Here is a 25,111-nt window from a genome sequence, read left to right as displayed (position 1 = left end):
TGAGCAATGACCATGGCCTGGGACAGGAGATGGGGTGGGGGGAGGAAGTTCCTGGGAACTAAGTAGATTATGAGCCAATGAAAGTGTCTAGAAACTAGGGTCTAGTTATTTTCACGTGTTCTATCCTGCCATGTGGACAGACATTTGATTTCTCGATAAAGGTTTGGCCACCATTATATTCCCGGTGCATGCTGGAGACGAGCTGAATCTGGACACTGTTTAACAAATCTTTTATCCTGATTCGCTGCGACCCTGCCACCCTTCTTGTTTTAGCTTCCCTGAATGTGGGTCCGCTGTGGCAACGCAGAGAGACCACATCACAGAATTAGGGGATAGAGATCGCCAAATGCGCGGCCAAATCCGATCTCTCAGAATGAGTAACTTTCCCTGCTTCATTCCTGCGTCCTGCTGTGTGCCTTCTCTGCCCTATGCAGCCCACAGTGTCTAAATAGCACACGCCCTTACAGTTAATTACAGAACGTCTGGTTAATTTATTCTGCCATCAGGGGAGGGCTAGAATTGGAGGTCAGTCCTAAAATGCCCTCAGGCCTGGATCTTCTACGGAGGGACTGTACAGAGAGAGTACTGAGAAACACGAGTTTATTAGATGGTTGAAGATGTGTCCACAGCTGGGTGGGAGGCTGGGGTGTCTGTCAAACAGATCACCTGCTACTGAGCCATGTAGGGCTCCATCACGGGCCACACAGGCCCCTGTGAAAAACTGTTCAATCCCCCCCACCCCACCAAGCTACCTTTGTAATTTCCCTTACTTCATGTTACAAACAAAGCTTCCTAGATTAGCATGAGGAGGAGAGAGGCCCTATGCCTCTGTTAACATTGTAAGTTCCACGTTTTACTTAGCTGGAAAGTATTCCTTTTTCTTAGCTCTTAGGCTCCCGAGGGCCATTCATTTTCTTCACTGGTAACCACTTAGCTGGCACAGGCCAAGCTCGATGTCTTGTGAACACTGAAAATTAATAGGAGAATAAACCCAGAGAAAAACCTAACTAAGGAAACTTATGACCGTCCAATTTAATTCACTGCAGGTGGACAGGCTGGCATGCTTATGGGGGAAGGTGGTTAGAGATGTGGGTCCTATGTTCTGAAACATCAATCAGCAGCTGCCATGTTTTATCCTGTACTTATATCTAAACATTTACTCTTCAGTTCTAATAATCCTTCAATTATTACCTCTCAAATGGTAACGCTGAGAACTGGAATACGTGCAGAGAACTCAAAACACAGGATCATATGAAAAAGGATGATGTCGATATGTAAACGTAAATCACTTCTTGGCCAGAATACATTCCGTCACTTTGTTCTGCACAGTCAACCAAATTGTAGAAAAGGGAGTTCCTACCTGGGGTCTTGAAGTTCCTCAGCTGGGAGGGAGTATCGTAAACTTCAAGGATCCAGTCACCGGTGGCTCGTTCTCCCCAGCAATGAATGGTCATGAACTCCCAGTTTTTAAATCCTTCCATGGAATGATCAAAAAGCCTGAGAGAGACCCATAAAACATTGTTTTGTATGTTGGTTAGGATCCAGTGAAGGTCGAATCAAGACCATGATCAACAATCCTTTTGTCTCCATCAGCATATCCAGCTCAGTAGTGGAGCCTGTCTTCCTCCTGGACCTTGACCGTTAGTAGACCCAAACACGTGTCATTGTTCTACCACAGGGAAACAGGCGCAGGGGTGGCCTTGTAATAGCACGTTGGGCGGGGTAAACATTTCGGGATTGGGAAAACCAGGCTATGGCTCTACCCAAAAGACTGATAGAACCAAGTGTTGAAGACGTGGAGAAACTGAAACTCTCTTACACTGCTGATGGGAATGCCAAATGGTACAGTTTGGTGCTTCTTACCGGGTCATCCGCAATCCCTCGCCTAGATATTTACCTGAGCAATGAAGACATAATGTTCACACAAGGAACCTCACAGGAATGTTCACAGCAGCTTTATTCATGAGCACTGAGAACTGTTAACAACTCTGATGTCCATCAACTAGTGAATGGGGAAACCAGTTCTGGTATGTGCATACAACCAAATACTACCCAGTAATAAAAACTATTGAATGGCCAACACACGCAACTGCATGAATTAATTTCAAAAGCCTTTAAGCTAAATGAAAGAAGTCAGACACAAAAGACTATGTGCTGTATGATTCAATTTATGACATTCTAGAAAAGGCAACAGAAACAGAAACAGAGTAGTGGTTGCCAGGGGCTGGGAGGGAGGAAGGGGCACGGTAGAAGTATTGGGTATGATAGAACCATTTTGTGTCAAAACGCATTACATTACACATATTAAAAAGTGAATTGTACTTTCTGTAAATTACGCCTCAATAAAAAGACCCTGCCCGCTAATCTTAACCAGTTCAGGGAGTCATGCCTGGCTCTACAACATAAATTCTGTTCTTCTAGCTCTTCCAACGATTTTCTAAGCTCCTAATTCCCTATGTGAAATCTTTGCCTCCTTGCAATAGCTAGACTTATTTGTTTCCTGTGATGTAATCCTGAGGGATATGGAGTAGGAAGGGACATAAAGAAGAAAACAGAATCCTCATCAAAAATAAAGAGATGTCGATAGATCATGTATAAAACTAGCACATAAAGAAAGAGGCCTATCATTTATATAGGCACATTGTATAGCTTTGACCGTCCAAAGAAATATCCAAAAGATTTCTATGGGGTGGGGGGATTGGCTGGCTCAGTGAGTACAGCATGCAACTCTTGATCTCGGGGTCATGAGTTCAAGCCTCACGTGAGTTGTAGCGCCTACTTAAAAAAAAAACAAACAAGATTTCTATTGAGATAGAACGTAGAAAGCAAAAAAATTAAGCGCCAAGAGACAGATTTTTAGAGTACTTAAAAATAACGTGCATCGATTATTTTTGTGGAAAAAATCATAAAACAAGAGAGAGAATTTGAAAGCCAGATAGAGAGGGAAGAATATCTCTAGGATTGTCTTAGGAGTAACCATGTCCAATTACTGGGACATATCTGTCCTTCAGTGGAGGCAAAGTTCACAGCCAACTGGATGCCGATGGCTATTCAGAACATGCAATCAACTCTCCTTGCCTTAATTTCACGTTCACCAAGGAAACTGGTGGTTATAATTCGACATTCTATGTATATCTTGCCATTGGAAGAAAATGCGCCCTTCTAAAACCAAAAATAACCTGCGTAATCTCTCTGCAATTTAATATACTAGAATTCTGATTCATTATGTACAAAAGCGTTCTATCAATATATTTGAGGAGCCCTCTAAAACGCTCGCTGGATTCTGAAGCCGCAGGGTTAGGGGCACAACTGGAACGTATGAGGTCAATGGGTGACGTTCAGCATTTTTCCCTGGAGAACGCAACAACAGGAAAATCACCTCTACGTGTTCCTTAGCCCTTGGAAGAAGACAAAGGGAAAGTACTTACCAGCATTCTCAAAGTGTCCCATGGTCAGAAAGTTTGGGAAAATTTGGGAAAGGCTGAGTTAGAGTTGAACAGATCTCTTTACCGGAAAACATCTCAGATCTTTGGACGTTCAAATGCTTTGTTAATTTCCACAACGGGGCTAATGGTAGGGAGTGATTTTTCAAAGCTTGTATGAAGGAAGAAGCCCTTTTCTTTACCTGGAATATCTGTATGCTATCTATAAGGGTTAGTTCTGAACAGAGGAGTGTGGCATTTCAACGAGAACCATATTAGATGTGGTGGCTTTCCCTCATGCGTGGAAAGTGACTCCTACACAAATGTCTTCCCAGCGTAAAAGACCTTCGATAAATCAGGGATGGTGCATTTTATGGAGATCCTATAATTCATGAGCAGGGCTTGTTTCACAAGCCTACGGCTTGAAATTGGACTTGACCAGGAAGCAATCGCTGGCTCATTATATAACTCACTTACATACACGGACTCCTTCACGTAAACCCAGAGGGTGGGCAGGCTGGATGAAAATGAGAAACAGCAGTGGGGAAGGAAGAGCCATTTCAAATCGCCCTTCATCTCAGACAGATGTTACTAAAGGGAGTATGTTGACGCAGAATTGGGTGGAGGCAGAAACCAATCTAGAACCACTTCTTAGCCCAGAGAGTTCTGACTTAAGGCTCCAGTTCGTTGAAGCCATTGTGTCATCTGCGGGCACTGAGGCAACAAGTTGTCACATAATACCTTTCCAAGAGTGCCGAACTTAAAAGCAACTCCCAAACAGTTTAGACAGAACATTTGGCTCATTGCCTCATGTCTCAAAACTACAAAGGAGACTTGAGGCTCCTCCATCACATGAGGGCAGTCTTGTTTCCATAACCCCAGCCAACTTCTAATTACTCACGGGTCAATTATTTGACTGCTGGATTAGTGGACCCTGGGTTTCTTCCCTTCCACCCTTTCCTGACCACCTTCGAAAATCATTCCATTGCGGCCAATCACTTTAAATCACCTTTGGAACCAAAATTAAATATAAACGGGGTGCCAAGAAGAATATCCATAATCGGCATCAAGTAAGTGTTTCAAAGCCCGAATACAAATGGGCTTTGTCTATCTGGCTAAGCGGTTTCCCACCCTGGTCTCTTCCCTTTATGCAGAGCTGAATGCTCATTAATTTCATGTAGACATAAAAGTTGAGGAGAGGAATTAAAATGCAGCCAAACACGATCATTGCCTTTTGTTAAAAGAGTTGATGGGGAAAGAAATAGACACTGATTGCTGGTGTTGTTTCAACTAGCTGGGCATCATGTTTCTTAATCTCACCCTGTTCTTTATTTCATTCTGATGCAGCGCTTAAGCGATTCCCTATTTTTAGCATTGTAACATTTAAAACCCTGCCTCATCTGTAGATAACAAAAGGTAACACTGGCAGTAGGTTCCATTTGTGTTGCAGACAACATACTTGCTCCAGACAAGCAAGTGTCATATGGTCACCAGCTAAGAGATTCTAAGTGTGTGGTCTCCGTCCATCAACTAAAAAGTCCAATGCCCGGTCAGCACGTCTCTGCTGTGCCAACAGTGAAGAAACCCGACACATTATTAGCCAACGTTATTAGCATGGATAAAATGCCAATAGAGCAGGGCCAGTGTGCGGAAAGCTGGAGTAATGAACTCCATGCCCGAATCACATCTTCCTTTTGCAGCGAAGCCCTGTTCTGTCCAAGTTGACTTCATCATCATGTGCTCGATGAAATGATATGTGCATGTGGTAGCACAAATTATGCATCCAGTTATTAAAATGGTGCCCCACAGCCCTATCCCTGTGAGTGGTTTCAAATAAATTACTTTGGATGAAGCCTGGTAGAAAAGATTGCCATTAAGTGTAGTACATCCTTTTGAGGAATTAACTCAGGAAATAACTCATATAATTAGTGCAAGCTTTGTCCCCCCCCTTCCACTTAAGAGTCTAGCCAATGTGTCAAGGCTACAACATTCTTCAACGATGTTATAGCAGCTAAATAACAAGACATTTTATAAGTACTGACAGCTATGTGTTATCATATAATTATTTCTAAAAGTGTAAACGGATCTTAATTTCTGAATCATCTACTACTACCCAAACAGTATTTATGTTCGCTACAGAATTAGACTCTAGATAGATATTTTTGGAAGTCTCCTTTTTTTTCTTTCTCTGTCTTTGAGATACTTTTTCTTTTCTTTTTAGTGCTTTATCACAATGTAACGTACAACTTACGGAATGCTGGAAGCACTCATTTGGCTTAATTGTAATTGGGTTTCGATTTTCCTTAGATGGCTGGCTTTTGCAAGTTTTAAATAATTTGCTTCTGAAACAGGGTATTCAACACACTATTCAGGTTTTTCTGTCTCTCGTAGTCTAAATTACTTCTTTATGAAAGGTTGTGAGAGAGAGGTACTAATTCTAGAGGTTTGGAATATGTAAAAAGACGAGTTTTAAAAACAAAAACAAAAACAAAAACAAACTTTCAACCTGCCTCCTATTACTGACTCGCCAAGCCCCGAATGCATTCCTTCTTGTGGATCTATGAGGTACGTATATAATCTTGCAGATTTATTCCATTTAAGAGTGGCTGGCTTTATCTCTAAGTATCTGTTTTCGATTACAGGCGCCTTTGTAAATTACTCGCACAGCACCCAGCAGTGCTCGGCTTGCAAGTCTTTTGAGGACATGAAAATAACAAGAATGTGTACGAAGAGCTGGGTGATCTTTAAATCGCTGCCATTTAAAATGTGGTCTGTGGACAGGCAGCTTGAGCATCACCTGGGAGCTTCTTAGAAAATGCAAATTCACGGACCTCACCCCAGACCTACAGAATCAGACTCTGGGAAAGGGGCCCGGCCATCTGTGTTTGATGGAGTCATTCACCAGGTGCTTTGAGAAGCACTGTGTAAATAAGGGTTAGCACTTAGGGATGCTCACCGTGTATTCTAGGAGCCCCGCTACGGACTTTGCTGTCCGGGAGCTTCCTTCAGAGCTTGTACCACCCTGGGAGGCGGGTACTAGGGCGTCTAGGTTCTAGATGAATCACTTTCAGAATCACTTTCCAAAGTCAAACCTAAACATTGGTGAATCAAGGCAATCCCAGCTCTAACTCCAAAGGCTGTACCCTCTTCCGGATGAAGGAGGAGGGTTCTTACGGTGAGGCCTTCCTGGAAATGCCAAACTTTCCCCTCAGAGGGTAATTTTTACTGCAAGCCACAAATGCATTTATATAGCACGACACTTTGCAAATGTCAATAGTCTGTCATTCAACATTTGGGCAGCAACAAAAATGACTCAAATATAAACACCACATTTAAACACAGTTAATTATAGAAGCCTATAGGTTTTGCAGACTAGAAAGTGTACTTCTCTCTACTTAAGACCGTAATTAGAAGCAGAGATATTCATCTGTAATCAAATTTAGAAAGAAAGGCAAAGTTTCAGCTTTCAGTCAGAAGCCAAAATTTGGAACAGAGAGCCGATAGAACTAAACTAAATCTAAAACTCACTGACTTGGGGGAAGGGGAGTTTCAGGGGTGGCGGGGGGGGGGGTGGGGGGAAAGACAGCTTTTCATAATCCTAACCAATGCAGCTGAAGGAAGGATCGGCTGGAGCTGTTGTTTGAAGACTTGTACACGGCAGACCCTGAATATGTGGGTAGCATAAAAAAGTCTTCAAGTCTAAAGTTGTTCTTGTCGAAAAGCATTTTAAAGGGACCCAAGCCCACCTAGGTCCCCCCCATCCCACGCCCCGATGCAAGTAAATCCTTTGTGCTGATTAAAAAGTTGGGCTTTTTGTGAGGCAGGGTATACGGGCCAAGAGGAGGACCCAAAAGGTGGGAAGGGCAGGGGAAAACAAAGGGATTAGAAGGAACGGACCAGTTGCCCACTCGAGGACTGCTGTGTGTCCTCAGTGCTCCCGCCCACTAAATGATCAACCTGGCTGGCCCCGGGGGAGCTCACACGCTGGGCTGATGGGGCAGCTCGAGATGGACCCGCTCTGAATGCTGCTGAGCGCCTTCCAGGACGCAGCACCTGCAGATGCTTGGGTCAACTGTTCCTCCTCCCACAGCTGTTCTCCGCAGGAGTTCCAGCAAGTGCCCGTCAGCCCCGGGCAGGGAGGCACTGAGGGGTTCCAGACGGCCCACACAGGCCAAGTGTTCAGCGACCTCGCGGAAGGTGAGCTCCCAGCCAACTGCTGTGCTGTGGGGATACGCGACGGCGGCCGCCTCAGCTCTACCTCTTTGTCTCAAATGACCCCCCCACTAGGGTAACTTCAGGATGCAAGCCTGCGGGCTTATCTTTTAACGGTATTCTTTGCTCTCACCGTGGTCCTCCTCTGGAAATCTTGACTTCTTTGAAGGAAAGACAAGCGTCCAACCGGGAACTGTTTGTTGCTCTCATTTATAATCTCTGACGCACAGTTTCCCTTCCCGAACTTGACCTATTCTCCTTTTTCCTGGAGGAAGTAATCTTGCCTTGCAGGCTGACCTGAAGGACACCGGGGCGGGGGGAAGCAGGCCTTCCCCTCCCCGGGGCCCCACCCCTTTTCGTGCTTCTCGGCCTCAGCTCCCAATCGAGGGAATGTGCCTGGAAACAGGACCAACGTGAGGGGACACAAGGGCTCCTTGCCACCAGGTCAGGGACTAAAAGGTTTTGAGTAGATTTCTCTCATAAAGGGAAAGCGTCCGAACACGCCAGGAAGAAAAAAAGAAAATGCCAGAAGAAACCTTCTTTCCTTAACCTTCAGTAGGAGGGATGCTCCCAGCACCAAGCAGAGCAGGGCAGGGGAGCCTAGCCCTGGAGGCCATACGTGCTTTTGCGACTGGATGAGACTGTTTTGCATTTAAGGGCTCAGCCGCTCAGAGCCATGTTTTGTGGGGGGATCTGTGGACAAATGAATTTATAACAGCCTTACATCTCTCGGTGTCCCCAGCCCTTTGCCACTCCAGTCCCTACGCCTTTGGTGGCTACTTAATTTCCAGTGCTGAGAGGGAACGTATACAGAAGAGCAGCGCTTTAAGAAAATGCTCCAGACAGAGGAGACCCGAGCTGGGTAGCAACTTTCTCTCTACGGGGTCTGGACGTGGGGAGACTGAGGTAGCTGCAGGACCGCTGCTCACTGAGCATCTGAAATGCACGTGTCTTTTCTCTGGCACGAGTCAAGCGGCACTGCTGGGTTCAGCACTTGGCAAAGAGCAGGAGCAGACTTCCGCGGCTGCGAATGCGTGCCAGACGGGAGCCAGGGTCAAAGCCACCCGGCAAATCCTCTCACGGAATCCACAGCTCCTCTGTGTGCAGGTTGCCCTCGCTGAAGTCATTCGGCGTGGGGGGCGGGGGCAACAAGGAATACCGAACTGTGCAGGAAAAGCCCAGAAAGCCCGAGGAGCCCGCGTTTTCCAGGCCACCGGCAAGAGGGAAGGGACTTTTCCCTACGACAGAGGAGGCTTGAGGGACAACAGCCACGCGTGCGTGAAGCAAACCTTTGCGCCTCAGTGTTTCACCTGGATACGCTTTCAATGTTTAAATGCAGACGAATCAAGGCAAAGAAGAAGAAACGGAGAACAAGAGGGAGAAGTTCTTCCCTCGCTTCGGTAGCAATGGCTGATGTGACCTCCCCGATCACACGATCATGCAGCTGAAGGCTTGGCCCGCCGGAGAGAAGCATCTGGCAGGTGGTGGCGATTACCTGGCAGGCAGCAGCTGAGACCCCTGTCTGCGGAGGGAGGACGGCATGGGGAGCACGTCCAGCGATCTGAGGCCACCGCAAGCCTTCCCTTTTTCACACCTGCGCCCACTTACTCTGGCAAAGCCACGCGTCATAAAGCACTAAGCCCACATCTTCCCGTGCCCTGTCGGAGGACGTTGGGTTTTTTAAAACTTTTTAAAAAATGTATTTATTTATTTTAAGAGAGAGCAAGGAGGGGAGGAGCAGAGACAGAGGGAGAGAGAGAGAGAATCCCAAGCAGGCTCCGCGTTGCTGGCACAGAGCTTGACCTGACAAACTGTGAGATCGCCGCCTGAGCCAAAACCCAGTCAGATGCTCAACCGACTGAGCCACCCAGGCATCCCGGAGGATGTTATGGTTGTAAAGAAGAATGCAAGTCTTCCAAGTAAGAAGTAAAAGATGGTTAAAGATTTCAGGTTCTGTATTCTAGTCACTAGCCTCCAGAATGCTCTTTTTTTCTCACAGTCCTACAGGAGATGAAGGCGGGGATTCTGAAAACCAACTGGCTCTCGCTTAGCTCACTTTTGGTTGTGCAGGCTCCATTGGCCCTGGCCTCTCACCTCCGCTGGCCTGTCGTCAGGCCGAACACAGTCCGCAGCATAGTCACGTGGCCATGGGGGCAGGGGCTGTGTCTACAGAAAAGGTTGACTTCATTGGTACCATGTATTGCCATTCACGATAAGACTTTTGCTCCCATCAAGTGATCTTCTTGGAGGAAAAATGATCAAATTAAAAGAAGCTTGAGGCTCCTGGGTATGGTTTATATTTTAGAGCCATAGAGGGAACGAAGAGTTAAGACGACATGATACGTCCCCATGCTGGTCCCTCTTGTTGACCAACACCTGCTGCCCATGGCTCCCAACGGCTCAGACGCCTATGAAGCAAAGAAAACTTGTGCGAGAACGTTCTGGCCCTCCAATCTTGGCAATACAATGACCCGCTGGATAAGTGTTTGGAGGAGCAGGGAAAAGGCAAGAGGCTAGGAAGAAACACTGAGCACCTTCCTGAGCAATAAAGACTAATGGGCCAACCTTTAAAACCGGAAATTGCAGTCAGTCTTCAAGCCAAATACAGCCTGCTGCCTGTTTCTGTAAATAAAGTTTTATTGGAAAACAGCCCATGCCACGCACTCACACTCGCCTAAGGGGACTTGTGCACTCTTAGGCGAGTTGGAAAGTTGCAGCAGAAACCCGGCCTGCAAGGCTCAAAACGCTCACGGCTCTTTGCAGAAAAAAAAAAACAAAAAACCTTTGCCAACAACTGTTTTGAAACACACACAGATGTCCCTTCGCTTGGGAAGATGCCTGGGCAGGAGAAGCCGGTTAAATCTGCAACAAATGCAGACATTCAAGGGCAGGGGGAGAGAATCGCAAAGGCCCAAGAGGGTGGTGCCCTGCCTTTCTTTGTTAGGATGAAGGGGGCCTTCGCTTTTCTTGCGGCACCCTTTCACTGTTACTCAAGATTCAATGTTACACCACCGTTCCCCGCCTGCAAGCCAGGCGGTTTCGCGCTCCCTCATTGACGTCATGGGCAGGGAGAGCTAGGACTGTCCCGTCCTGACATGTAGGTGCCCCCTTAGTTTTAATGGTGGTGAGTAAGGAGCAGCTGACACTTTCTACCTTACATGACAGCTCAGTCTTGGTGTCACCTCTTACCCGCTGGTGACCCGAAGCCATCACGGTACCTGTTGGCCAAAAGCTGGGACCTGGTTCCCGAGGCGAGGTCAGGTAGATGGCCAGGTCTCCCCTCCTCGGGTGAGTGATTTGTTATGCGCACAACTACGTGCTCCAAGTAGTTGACGTGGTGGGTTGGGGTTATCGGAACACCCCGAAGCTTTGTAGATGGAGCGCACGGCGCTGTTGGGGCGAATTGTCCTGCAATAGAGAGAGACGGAGCGTGAGCACAGGACGTGACCGCGACCGAAGCCGGCTGAGTGAAACCTTGCACGCTTGGCGAGGTTACACGATGAATGCAAGCAGCTGGTCGCTGGATACTAACGGACCAAGTGTGATTACCCCAGGATCAACACCGGTTAGTCGGTGGGAAAGGTGTCAGTGAGAGGAAAGGAGGAATTAGGGGTCTTTTATCTTCGTGCTGAGAGTGGCTCTCGAGCTGGAGGGGGATCACCTTGTTACAGAACACAGGTGGCGGAGCCCCCGAGCTAGAATGTCTGAAACAGGAAGGCTGAGGTGGGCTTCCAAGAACCTGCGTTTCTCCAGGGGACAGTGATGTTGCTGACCTAGGGATATACTTTCCGGACCGCTGATATAAGGCACTGTGGTCTGGGGGAGGCGTGGGGATTACCACGACCTTGGTTCAAATCTCTGGTCTGCCACTGCCTTGCTCTATAACCCACGGACGCACTCCTCGTCCTGCGTCCACGTTCCTGTCTTCTTCGCTGGCTTCCCCCTGTGTCACTGTCCCCCTTGAACCTCAGCCCCCGTAACACCAATATCAGTTCCAGTTGCAGGGTGATTCGTTTCCCACCTCAGAGACTCTGCCTAAAGCACTTTTTTTTTTTTTGCTGTTGTTCATATGGCTGACTCTTCCTCTCCCTTCATGGTCAAAGCTTGAACGTCACTCTCTGAGACTGTCACTGAGCCACAGGAAAAACATGCCCCCTACTTCCTATTTTCTGTTTTATTTTCAACGTGCTGTTATTTTTATATAATAGGTTGAAACTATACTTGGTAATTATATGTTCTGTAGTGACGCTTCTGGAATAGAAGGATTCGTTTGTTTGGAGTACATTGACTTACGGAGAATACTTGTACCGTTAAATAGAAATTCTGGCTGAGGAGCAACCTTAAGGATGCCCATCTATCAGGCCCTCCAAATCCCCTAATAAGAGGTGCCCATGAGGCTCCTTGGTTTCTATTGCGTGGATTTAAGAGCTTAGCATCCTAGACGTTCTATGAGACTTTTCTCATTACGTTAGGAAGAAACCCCCAAAAACTACGCAAGCGTCTGGCTCTCATATACAACAAAGGGCTTCCTGCGCACTTGAGCTGGCCCCATCTCTTTCAGGGCAGTGTTACACTGTCTGCTTGCCGCGAACATTACTTGATTTGTCGGTCTGTGCTCTCCACACACACGTGCTGCTGGGGAACAGTGGTCCACTTCTCGGCTTCCATCACCATGGCTTCTGCGTCCATCAGTCCAAATCCATAGAGATGGCTCACTATGGAAGGCAAGAGGCTGGTCAGCTTCACGGAAGTTAGGATAAACCGACGCCATATACGCTCTGCTAGGATTTCACTCAGCAGAGGACCCGGACCCATCCCCCCCGGGGACCCCGGCTTTGTTCCCAGCAACGACTTAAAAGCCAAATGAAACAAAACAAATGAACAAACGCAACAAACCCAATACGTGCTCACTGAATAGTATGCATCCGTTACAAACTCTCCTGGCGCGACAAGAACTTACATGCAAGAAATACCAATTTTCTGACATCTCTACAAGTTAGGCTGAATATTTCAGAAGACAAAAATTATTACCTTTCCTCTACCATATGAAAAATTGATTAAACTTTATGCATGAAATATTTGGAGGCCTCCAGACTTTTATGCCGGCTTCTTTGAATATTGTAATCGTTTGGTTCTTGGTAAGAATGCCTATTGATCTAAATCTGAAATTGACATAACTGTCTCAGAAGTTTCATTACACACAAGGATATTTTCATAATGCTAGCAGCCATATCTACATGTGTCGTCCTTTTGAAAAAAAATACTTGAAAATCCCAGCGAATACTTAAAATCTCCATCCTGTATTAAACTGTCTCATATCTTTATATTGAACAGAGTGTCCCAGTTCTACCAGATTTTTTGCCTAAAATATTTTCTTTACAACATTATTTTGCGTGAAAATGTCTAGAGCTGCCCGTGCTTCTTGATCATTTAAATATCTCCGCTTGAAATCCAAGATGTTCTAGGATACAGTCCCATGCTACTTGCAAACAAGCTTCTCCCTAAAATTTTTGCTTTAGAGAGGTCATTTCTTTACAGTTCCCAGTCCTGTCTTGCTCTTTCTGCCTCGCTGCTTTTACTCATGCTGAGACCCTGGCCTGGAGTCCCCCCCCCCCATCCCCTCCACTCTGCAGACTCACATTCTACTCTTGAGTTCTGGAAGGCCTAGCTCGTCTGTCTTCTCCTTCTTGAAATACCCTCTGACCAATAAAAGTCAGGAGACATCTACTGAAACTCAGCCATCTGTCATGCACTTTTCTCTTTTCTAGTCCTGTAATTCTAATAAATTTGTCAGTCCGTCTTCTGCCCATCTAGCCATCCAGCCATCCGCCCACACATCCATGCATTCATGCATCCATCCGGCATTTGAGTGTCTTCTATATGCCAGGCACTATATTACTCACACCGCACTTTTTAATTACGTGCCATTAATTGAATCACTAATTCCATCAGCACGTGTCTTTGCCCAACTACATTATAAACTGCTTGATGGCAGGAACAAGGACTTAGATTTCTTCACGTGATTCGTGTTTTTAGCAGAGCTTTGCACATACGGGGGGGTGGAAAAAAAAGAAATGATTGCCTATCAAAAGGGGAAATTGCGTGAGGATTCAGAAATACTGCTCTATTTTTGCTCTTTGCTAATTACATAATTCTTGGCAAACAAGCTAAAATAACCCACAATTTCCATGTTTGGGGATATTATTGTCTATCCCGTCCCCGTCACTAAGTTGATGAGGTCATGTTATGTGTCCCATGTGAGAACATCTTTGTCAAGACCTGCACAAATGTAAGGGCTCATTATTAAATACCAGGTCCTCAGACAGGACATACTGAATAAAACTGAATAAACCTATTTAGGTATAGCAAGGATATATGTAGGATTCTTATACACAGACTTTTGCAACTTCTATTATGATTTTTCCTTGACTGAAAAGAAATGCATGTCCATTGCAAACACTTATAAATACCTCCGGAAAAGAATGAAGACAGCAAAACTCATCAGTAACCTCATCACACATTGGTAACTGTATATTAACAGGAATGTATCAACAACTCTGTATATTTAGTTTTAGTTACACGACACGACGCAAGGTGATTTCACCTCCTTAGTTAAAAAAAGAGGCAAGAGCGATCCACGTGTTACAGGAAAAATGTCAAGTTTGGGCTTAAGCAAACCAAGTCATAGCGATCTTTTTATTAAAGTTCATGTGAATCCCAGGTTATCACTTATCACTTCACCATCGATACGGGCAATGGTCTGTATCATCAGCATTAACATTCTTTTATTTTTTTACTTTTCAGAGAGAGAGGCAGGGCGAATGGGGGAGGGGGCAGAGAGAGGGAGGGAGGAAGAGAGAGAGAGAGAAAGAGGGAGAGAGGGAGAGAGAGGGAGAAAGAGAGAATCTAGAATGTGCTCCATGCTCAGCACGGAGTCCAACGCGGGTCCAATCCCACGACCCTGGTACCGTGACCTGAGCCGAAATCAAGAGTCGGACGCTCAACCAACTGAGCCCCCCGCCGATGCCCCACGAACACTGTAAGGTTTTTTTTTTTTTCCCCTAGAGGAATTGAAATTATTGCCATATATGCTACATTATGCCAGGCTCTCTAACTCTGCATGGTACCCAAATATCCCTATACTCGTGTCAGTTGGTTTTCAACCAGCACGACTTATCATTTTATCTCTGTTTAGGGAAATAAGACGAACGATTTGGTTAGTAGGTGGAGGCAGGAGAAGAGGGGGGAAGGAAGTCGGGGAGGGCAAGACTAGGGCTGACTGGACTCCAGCTCAGCCGCTCTTGTTGCTGCCCCGCCCCCATCCCAATAACCGTCAACCCAACAACCATTAGGACGTAAATGAACACTTAGAGTCACCAAATACAACAAACGCTTCATGCCTGTGCAACAGGCACTTGAGTCAAGTAGAAAAGCACCTCGAGTCTTCATGAAGGCCCTACGTTGGTTTCCTTTTTCTCAGTCAGTTCCTACCCGCCAGAGACAATGTCCATTCATGCAACACTCAAAGCAGATGTTCAGAAAAGAGGCTGGCTAGTTCCAGGCAAACTCCAAACTGGCAGGTCAATGGGAAAAACACTGTAGATTGAGGTATATGTGTATTAATATAATATTAATAAATGAAGAAATTACATTAGATCGGTAAAGACCATTAAGTCAGTAATGGAGATTCTTCGTAGTTGAAGATAGTGGAAACTGTGTATTTGTCCACAATCATGACACACAGCCTAAGAAAAAAAGAAAATACACTTGTATCTTCTCATGGGGGGTGGTGCCGTTGGCAATATATCACCTCCATGTATTCTTTTTTTAATTTCATTTTTTTAATTTACATCCAAATTAGTTAGCATGGATTACGACAACGATTTCAGGAGTAGAACAACGTGTATTCTGATTGGCAGTTATGTGTTTGGTTTTGGGTAAATACTAATGAGAAAATAATGACACAATGAATGTGTTAGGCACATAAACCCTTTTGAAACAGGATGTCAACAGGGAAATGGCGGCGATGTGATTTGGAAGCATTCATATTCTTTTAAAGACGTAGTTATAATTGACATGTAACGTATCTTTTTTTAAAATAAAATACAAAGTTTGCATAGTCTAAAATAACTCTAAATTCAGAAACGAGTCTTTCTTTTGGTGACTGTCTGGGTCAAGTCGTCTTGTCCATCACGCTGTTACCATCATGGGCGATAGGAAGTATCACTACTCTCTAGTGGTTATGGGAGAGCGTCTGTACATATCTGGGAAGTAAATGAATGCAACTGATAGGAGGCATTTCATTAAATTCTCCAAATGGCATAAAGTGTTTACGTGAGAATTTCAAGAGGAATGACGAAGTCTCTTCTTTTTATTACAGACTTCTGCGAAGTCTTCAACATCCCCGATTTATTCACGCATAGAGCCAATATTCACTCTAAAAAATTATGATTGTAGCGCACATCTCATGCAAACAGCTAACTGTGCCACAGCCACCCCTACCTAAATAAGTTTTATTTATGCACATTTCTCGTGCCAGGCTCAGAGCAAGACCCGAGCCTAAAAATAACTCTATGAGGGTCAAGTGCAGCCCTCTCAGTGCAAGCTGTGTGCAAAAGGAAGAATCTATGAAGTTAGATACTATAATGGTATGAGGCGGAATCTAAGCAGTTCAAACGGAAATTTTTCATTTCTAGGAGTGTGGGCAGCAAGCTTTCAATTAATAGTTTGACCGTTAATTAAGATTGAAAAAATCAATATTTAGAAAGGTATCAAGGGACCAAAGCATGTTTACAGAGTAATTAAAGATCTTGAGGCAAAGTGATTGAGGCAGGGGTCAGAAAGTGGAATGATGCGGGGCAAGCTTAAGAAAGGGAAGTGGAAATACTTGAATAACTATATTTGCCTCGTGTGGCTGCACGACTGCTCACGCAGATAAAGCTGAGAAGAGTGGAACTGTCTTGTGCCAGAAGTATAGCCAGCTTTTATTCCGAGTCGTCTGAAGGCTTCTCTGCTTGGACCGGGAAAATAGATAATGTTCTCCAGCAGGTGTATTTCCATTTTCTGATGAGACCAGAAGTGCTGAAGGAAGCTAATCGTTCAGCACATAAGTAAATGACTGCGTGGTTGGGAACAGATACAGTTAACTTAAGCAACATTCTAGCTAGGAGGGCTTACAAACTCAATTCTAGAGAAAAGCTAGACAGCTCGGCAAGAAAAATAATAATAATTTAGAAGTTCCTGAGCATAGGAAGCTATAAGCAGGGAAATGTGGTATCCTGTTCTCTCTTTTAGCACAGTGCCCTTGCTGGAGCCAGCTATTTTATTTTATTTTATTTTATTTTTTTATTTTATTTTATTTTACTTTATTTGATTTTTTAATTTAATTTATTTTTAAATGTTTTTTTCGAGAGACAGAAAGGGTGCACCTGTGCCCATGCAAGTCTGGGAAGAGCCGACGAGAATGGGACAGAGGATTCAAAGTGGGGTCTGTGCTGATAGCAGAGAGCCTGATGCAGGGCTCGAACTCATGAACCATGAGATCATGAGCTGAGTCACCCAGGTACTCTGGAGCCAGCTATTTTAAATCTTTTCTCTTCTCCTTCTCCTCCTTTTTGACACCGCACTGAATGGGAAGTCAGTTTAAGTTCATGATTTTTTTTTTAAATTTTTTAACGTTTATTCCTCTTTGAGAGACAGAGACAGAGCGTGAGCAGGGGAGGAGCAGAGAGAGAGGGAGACACAGAATGCAAAGCAGGCTCCGGGCTCTGAGCTGTCAGCACAGAGCCCTATGCGGGGCTCAATCCCACAAACCGTGAGATCATGACCTGAGCCGAAGTCAGACACTTAACTGACTGAGCCACCCAGGTGTCCCCGTTCATGATGATTCTAAAATGACTATTAGTAAAGCACTCTCGATATAATAAAGGACTTGGTTGGTTTAAAAGTTTTTTTGATGTTTAAGTTTCTGAGCTGCCACGTCTTTTAATGCCAATAATCGATCAACTAGAGGGTGTACAGGCATCTTGGATTTATGTTTGTATTTGTTACCATGTACACAATCTCCAATTTATGATACATGGTTGATAAATTAGGTTCCATTATTTGACTATCAGAAAGGGTCAGTTTCCATACACGCAAATAATGTATCTGATTCGTTATTGTATCACTCATGGGGTTGTGAGGCACCTGCTATATAGTCACCCCGGTGAGGGTCCAAAAGAAACAGAAAATGATATGTGTTCTTAGGCAGGGGAGAGATAAGAATAACTGAATGGTTTCGCTAGGAAACAATTAAAAGCACTCACCCCGTGGAAAACGACTTTCAAATAGAAAGAAATCAGCCAAAAAGACAATGGATACAGAGGAACCTAATACAGCCTGGTGCCTAGAGAGTGCTCGCTAAATGTGAGCTGAAATTTCGAGTCAGGCAAGAAGACCCGAGAGGGGAAAGTGGTATCTGGATCGTGCTTTGGTGCGTGCCAAGTTTTCCATGAGGTGGGCATAGAGGGAGGGCATTCCAGGGGCTGGGACACAGCCTCCTGGTTAAATAATCACCAGGTCTGCATGTGGTTCGCTGGGGGCAAAGAGGAAACCAGCAGCCCTCGAGTGGGTGGTGTGTGGGGTGAGCGGTCAGGAGGGGATGGGCATTAGTGGTAAACATGGCAGGAAACAAGGGGGTGAGGACAGGCGGCCGGAGAGCTGAGTCCAACCGCGATTGCGGGGTGTCCTCGGCCATCAATCAGCCTGTTGCTATTTTCGTCTATCTGTAAGTAAACCGCCAGACTAAAAGGTAGTTATGCAAATTCCTGTCTTGAGTGGGGAGAGACTCCGACCCAAGATCAAAGAGGCCTCGAAGCTGCTGGAGGCCTCACACCTTTGGGTCCTTTGATCCTCGATGTCCTGAACCACCTGCTCCCACCGGGGACCCTGCGCCTCCCGCCACCCCAGCCCTCCACCCCAGTGCCACCGCCACATGGAGCCAAACGTGTGGAAGAGGAGGAGGGGGTGAAATCGGAGAGGGCCCGTGCTGCTTTCCTTAGGCTCGCCGTTTACTGCCCTTTTCCAGTAAAAATAAGTAGCGAAATAGGAAAACAAAATGTAAGATTCATAAGGACGAAAAAGTGGAAAGTAATTCTTCCCAGTCCTCCTAGGTCAGCATTGCTACACCTAGACATCTCTGGAAGGCTGGGAGGAGGGTGCTTCCAGAATTACCCCTCTCTTCCCTTTCCTTAATCCCCTTCTCTGACATCCATCCCTTGCCTAGGTGCCCTTTTAGATTTTAGCGTGAAAGGCACATAAGCTTCTTAGAAAATCAGAACAACAGTTACAGTGCTGTCTTCTGTCGCCTGGTGCAAAAACACAGACTCCCCTGGGGGCAGGAAAACGGAGCCCACGCCTGCCTTATTCTGCACGGGTTGTTTTTACTTTTCCCTCGCTCTTCCTAAAATCTCAGGCTCTACTAACAGCTCCGGCCAGATCCAAACATGCCAGCCATCACCGGTGCTACTGAGGACGTGCCTGTGCAAAGTTCCAGACACTGGTACCCGGCTGTCTGCAGGGTCTGGGCAAAGCAAAGCCCCCCTCGGGATGGGTTTGGTCAGCAGCTGCGGGTAGTCTGACAGGCTCATCATGACACAGACGAGGCAAGAAGCGTCTGCGAAAACACCGCTGAGCTCTTCTCCATGCACAACGTACCTCATTTCATATGGCTGTATATATCCACAATTTATTACGTATGCATATGGAAAAATACGTATTTATTAGGAGTCTTTTTTATTTACAGAGTTAAGAGAAGGAGATATGCCAGCCTTCTCTCAGGGGCCTCTATTTTAGGAAAAGAGGGAAAAACGTCGAATTATTTTCTTTGCTCGTCCCTTTTTTACTTGCTTCCAACATGGTTATAATAAGCAAGTAATTTGCTTAAGGTAATTGACTAGCATTTTTTTTTTTTTCAACGTTTTTATTTATTTTTGGGACAGAGAGAGACAGAGCATGAACGGGGGAGGGGCAGAGAGAGAGGGAGACACAGAATCGGAAACAGGCTCCAGGCTCCGAGCCATCAGCCCAGAGCCCGACGCGGGGCTCGAACTCACGGACCGCGAGATCGTGACCTGGCTGAAGTCGGACGCTTAACCGACTGCGCCACCCAGGCGCCCCGACTAGCATTTCTTGAATGGAGGTAGGAAAACATTTTATCAGCCTGGGGAGAGTTGCGCTTGTTTTTAGGAAGCTAAAGATTGTTTGGCGGAGATGAACACAAGATCAAAGAGGTACTACCAGGGTCTTTGGGTAAAAGCTAACTGAAGATCAGACTGACCATATACCAGCTCTCCAGCCTAGATCTTGATGTGTAACTCAAGCAAACAATTACCAAGGCTGGGATCCTGATGAACCAGCAGGCAAAATTCTTATTTGTGAATCATTTACACACCGTGTTTAGGCAACTCTTCATCGAATTTTCCTTTATGTTTGCTTTGTCCTTGAATTCTCATAAGAGAAACAAACAGAAAATTCTGGTTGATGTTTGTTTCCAGTGCGTGTGTTTTCACATGTAGTGGGTAACATGGTGATTTCATCCATGGCTCCCTTGATAGGGAGCCATTACTCACACTTGATATGATGGTTGCGAAACACGCAGAGTGACCACAAAGAAGAAATTATGCCTTGGAGCTGGGAATGTCCCCATCTCATTGGGAAGAAAGCTAACACCCTTCCAAGTTTCAAGTGCTATGTGTGCCTTCTCATGAACTTTCCTTTCCATTTACATAAAACTCAAATCATTTTTAAGCTTAAGGGACAATAATAAGGCAATTTCTGCAAACCCTCACAGGCCGTTAATGAGAACTGTGTATTCTCTTAGAAGAAAAAGACCTGAGACGGTTGCGAAATCCTTGAGTAAGATTTGAATTCGTGGAGGTGTATCTGGGGCTAGGTCATGGGACCAGGATATTTGGAACGGTGGCTTCCTCAAGAAAGCCGTGTGGGCCCGGAATCCCATGGATGGGTTTCATCCTCAGGCAGTGAGTGGCCAATGATCAAGGAAATGACATAATTTAATTGACAGTCTCGGAGTGATCTGGTATTGGTATAAAGGATATACGAAGGTAGAAGGAAGAAAGCAGGGAACTGGTTACTTAAATGGTGTAGGCATGAGGGAGCATAAGCCAGGTTACGGACGTGGTGAATGAGGTGAGAGGTCAGACAAGGAGGGGCAATGGAACACACTACGTGGGAGACTGAGGAGAGGGAGAAGGAAGAACAAGTGAACAGGGGGATCTTGAGAAGTCTACCCCCCCCCCCCATGACAGAGGTTTTGTAAAATATGACTGAAAGATTCTGTTTGGAGAGCTCTGAGTTTGACATGACATTAGGGGGAGCCCTGTGCAGAGACTCAAGGTTGGTGATGGATGAAGACAACGTCGAAGACGCAGAACTGAAAAATCACAAGGAGGTGATACTCGTAATTGAAAGAAAGGCAGAGATGCAGGGAAGAAAGCTGAGGGACTGCAAGGCGGTGAGAGGGAAGGAGGCAGGGAGGTGGGCAGTGGGTGAGCGCTCCCTCCAGCACTCTCTAAGCAACACACCTTAGGGACTGGCTAAGCCGGAGGAAGGGAGAAAAAGGAATCCCTAAAGTGTCAGAGAACATGGGCTCTATTTTTTCATCACAAAAGGCAAGGAAAGACAGATGTGGACTGGGTAGATCAAAAGCACGAAATGGTACAGAAAAACAAGAGGCTTCTGACTTGGCAAGCAGGAGGTGGTTGAAAGTCTCACAGAGTAATTTCACTTCAAAGGTGTAAGTGGAAACAAGATTGCAGAGAATTACAGAGGGGCTGAACAGTAAGGAAGGGGAAGCAGCTAATTCAGACTTGCTGGCAGTTTTTAGTTGTATAAGGGAGGCTCCAACTAAGGCAACAGGGACAATGGAAACTTTTTTCCCCCTCCACGACAGGGGGATACAGAGTTTGAAAACAGAGGGTCATGGTCCAGCTGACAGAAAGGAGAACGGGTGTAGTGGGGTCCAAAGGGCCAAGCGACGAGATTTTTTTTTTTTAATTTTAATTTTAATTATCATTTTTTAAGGGATGAGATGTTTTGAGGGCACCTTTCAGATTTGGGATTCCCTGTCCAAACTACAGAAAAAGAAATGATTTGAGACTTTATCTGTTCATTTCTTCTAAGGACGGTACTTGATTAGCACCACTTAAATGCACAGGAAAGAAGTTAATTCACTACAGGCGGCAGAGGACGTGGGTCAGTGGTTTCCGGACTTGTTATGAGCGTCAGAATCACCCAGAGGACTCGTGAGAGCACACCTGTTCGGTCTCGCTGACCAGTGGTTTTAAAGGAAGTCCCAATATCGAGAACGTACACAACTCAACGCCCAAAACACCCAAACAATCTGATTAAAAAACGAACAGGGGGTCTGAATAGACATTTTTCCAAAGAAGACGTCCAGATGGCCCACAGACACATGGAAAGATGCTTAACATCGTGCATCATCAGGGAAATGCAAACCAAAACCACAATGAGATATCGCTTTACAGCTGTCAGAGGGGCTAAAAGAAAAAAGACAAGAAATAACAAGTGTTGGCGAGGATGTGGAGCAAAAGGAACCCCTGCGCACTACTGGTGGGACTTTAAACTGGTGCAGCGACCGTGGAAAACAGTATGGAGGTACCTAAAAAAACTAACAAATAGAAATAACACCTGATGCAGTCATTCCACTAGTGTGGATTTACCCAGAGAAAACGAAAACACTAATTCGAAAAGATATATGCATCCCTATGTTTACTGCAGCATTATTTACAATAGCTAAGATATGGGAGCAACCTAAGTGTCCATCCATAAATGAATGGATGAAGAACGTGCGCACACACACACACACACACACACACAAATATTACACAGCCGTAAAAAAGGTAAGATCTTGCCATTTGTGACAACATGGATGGACCTAGTGGGTATTATGCTAAGTGAAACAAATCAGACTGGGAGAGACAAACATGATATGGTTTCACTCATACGTAGAATCTAAAAAAACAAACGTACGAACAAACAGAACGTAGAATCAGAACTGATGGCTGCCAGAGGGACGGAGAGCGGGGAGGGATGGGCAAAGTGGGTGAAGGGGACTGGGAGGTACGGGCTTCCGGTTATGGAATCAGTCACAGGAACAAAGGGCACCGTGTAGGGAATACCGTCAGTGATGCTGTTATCCTGTATGGTGACCGATACGCTTGCGGTGAATGTAGAGAGAAGCTGTATATCTGAAACTACGTCATACTGTATGTCAACTATACTTAAAAACAAAACAAAACAAAACACCTAAGAAATTAAGGCCCAGAATTTCCTTCCTAACAGATGCTGATATGGTCGGTCCAGGGATCCCACCTTGAGAGCCACTTCCTGAGGGAAATAGGGCTGCATCTCTCCTGGAACCCCAATTGATAAAGCCTGGCTAATTAGGCTACTATCGCCAACCTGGGGCCTGAGTCTCTGGAGGCAGGATTCCTAAATCCCTTCCCTCATGCCAATGACATAAGAAATGGAAGGTGGCTATACCACACATTACGCTAAGATGCTAACTATTTTCATATGGAGTAGCACACACATTTTTGCTTTCCTTTTAAAGATATTTCAGGAAGGGGTGCTTGGGTGGCTCCGTTGGTTAAGCGTCTGGCTCTTGATGAAACAGTTGAGGTCATGATCTCACAGTTCGTGAGTTTGAGCCCCGCATCGGGCTCTGCACTGATGGCATGCGGCCTGCTTGGGATTCTCTCCCTCTTTCTCTGCCCTTCCCTTGATCATGCTCTCCCTCTCTCTCTCAAAACAAATAAATAAACATTAAAAACATATTTCAGGAAGAGAAATTCTCCTAATTAACCTATAGATATCCCTCACTGATCAAGCACCAGGTTGGTCTAGAGGTTTTCTTCTTTGGATACACATTACTCAGGGAGTTAAAGTCTAATCGCTGTTAGGACAAAATCAGGGTTTGACTGAGTTGAGACACAAAATCAAACTCAATTGCAATGCTGAAAAATAGGAAATGCATTGTAGGATCTGTTTAATGCATTTGAATCTATCTGTTTAATCTTACTGACTCTATGGTTGAAGTGCATTAAATGTGGCAGGGCATGCTTCCCAAAATAAGATGCCCAGAAGAAATTTTATACAGGAGGCAAAAATAGTATTTTACATACACATGTTACTCTGTATTGGCTAATGAAATCTTTACAACAGTCCTATTGGCACAAGAGTAATATTTGAATTTTACAGCTGAAAAAAATAAGGCACGTACACAGTAAAAGAACTCGTCCAAAGTCACGGGGACTCAATCCTAACTGTTCAGAATCCCTCTGCATCATGTATGTATCCATTGATTACTGTCACCTACAACATACACAGTATTTATTTCAACTACTTCCTCACATCAGTCATCATCCTCAGAATAACAAGGTGGCAAAAGGGGGTGGAAATATTTCAAAGATTCATCTGTATACCATAAATGGACCCTGGACCATTTTTCTGCCCTTTGCCTTTTGCAAATTAGCTGCATAAAAACGGCTCTCTTCTTCAAAGCTCATTAAAATATCGTGTGGAGAAAAAGATGTATGTGGGGCATGGATGGAAAGCTAGCATCTGGACCATAACCCTTTCCCCTGTTCTTGCTGAGATTGACCTTCTTCAGTCATTTTCATCAGGGATTTTCTCTGAATGTGGAGACATTATTAATATGGAAAAGATCCTTTATTTTATATTCAAGCCGAGTCCATTTTTTTTTTTTTTATTAGAGCTAAGCAGGCACGTATAGGTGGAAGAATGGTATTGAGCGGCAAAGAACAACTTCCTGTTTGTTAACATCCAGCAGCGATCACAACGCCCTTGTCTTTTGGCTCTTTCAGAGATGACTCTGGAAACTTCAGGGCGTATTGCGGCTTCTGGTGTAACACCATAAAATGAAGCCTGTTGAAGCCATTATTGGGATGTGTGATAGAAGCTTAATTGCTTTGAAATGCCTGAGGCTAGCAAGATGCGAACATGTGTCAAAAGCCTGAATTGAGATTTTAAGGGAAAAAAAAAAAAAGTCTGGATCTATTTATTTCAGAGAGAATGTATATCCAGATGAATTCTGCAAAGCGGTCGCCTGGCTTGCAACTGCACCTTGCCGGATGCAGTGGTCTTAGGAAGTTAAGCGTAGACCTGGGACAGGATTAATTTTCAGGCGTTCCTTTTGAATCTTTGGGTCTGGTTTATGTCGTAGGCACTGGCACCAATATAAAGAAAGATCTCTCTGGAGGAATAAAAGGACGAGCTACACCATCTTTACTAAAACTGTACTTTACAAAGGTTCATCAGAAGGCCCTTTTTTTTCTTCTTGTCATTTGGGACTCCTCCCCCCTTTTTTTTAATGTTTATTTACTTATTTTGAGAGAGAGAGAGAGCACGCAAACAAGCACGGGAGGGGCAGA

At 45.1% G+C, this 25,111-nt stretch overlaps 1 protein-coding gene across 1 annotated transcript in view; it reads right to left on the bottom strand.

Moving 5' to 3' along the window:
- Window positions 1–25,111, bottom strand: part of PCSK5 (proprotein convertase subtilisin/kexin type 5) — a 456,194-nt gene that overhangs the window by 181,781 nt on the left and 249,302 nt on the right. Inside the window, 6 exon segments of the mRNA XM_032595566.1 lie at window positions 1,361–1,497; window positions 10,853–10,883; window positions 10,886–10,931; window positions 10,933–10,974; window positions 10,976–11,042; window positions 12,232–12,349. Of these exon segments, the coding sequence (XP_032451457.1) occupies window positions 1,361–1,497; window positions 10,853–10,883; window positions 10,886–10,931; window positions 10,933–10,974; window positions 10,976–11,042; window positions 12,232–12,349 (441 nt within the window).

Source organism: Lynx canadensis, chromosome D4 (assembly GCF_007474595.2).
Source record: "Lynx canadensis isolate LIC74 chromosome D4, mLynCan4.pri.v2, whole genome shotgun sequence".
Lineage (NCBI taxonomy): Eukaryota > Metazoa > Chordata > Mammalia > Carnivora > Felidae > Lynx > Lynx canadensis.
Note: the sequence above shows the minus strand (reverse complement) of the source record. Positions and strands in the feature narration are given on the sequence as shown.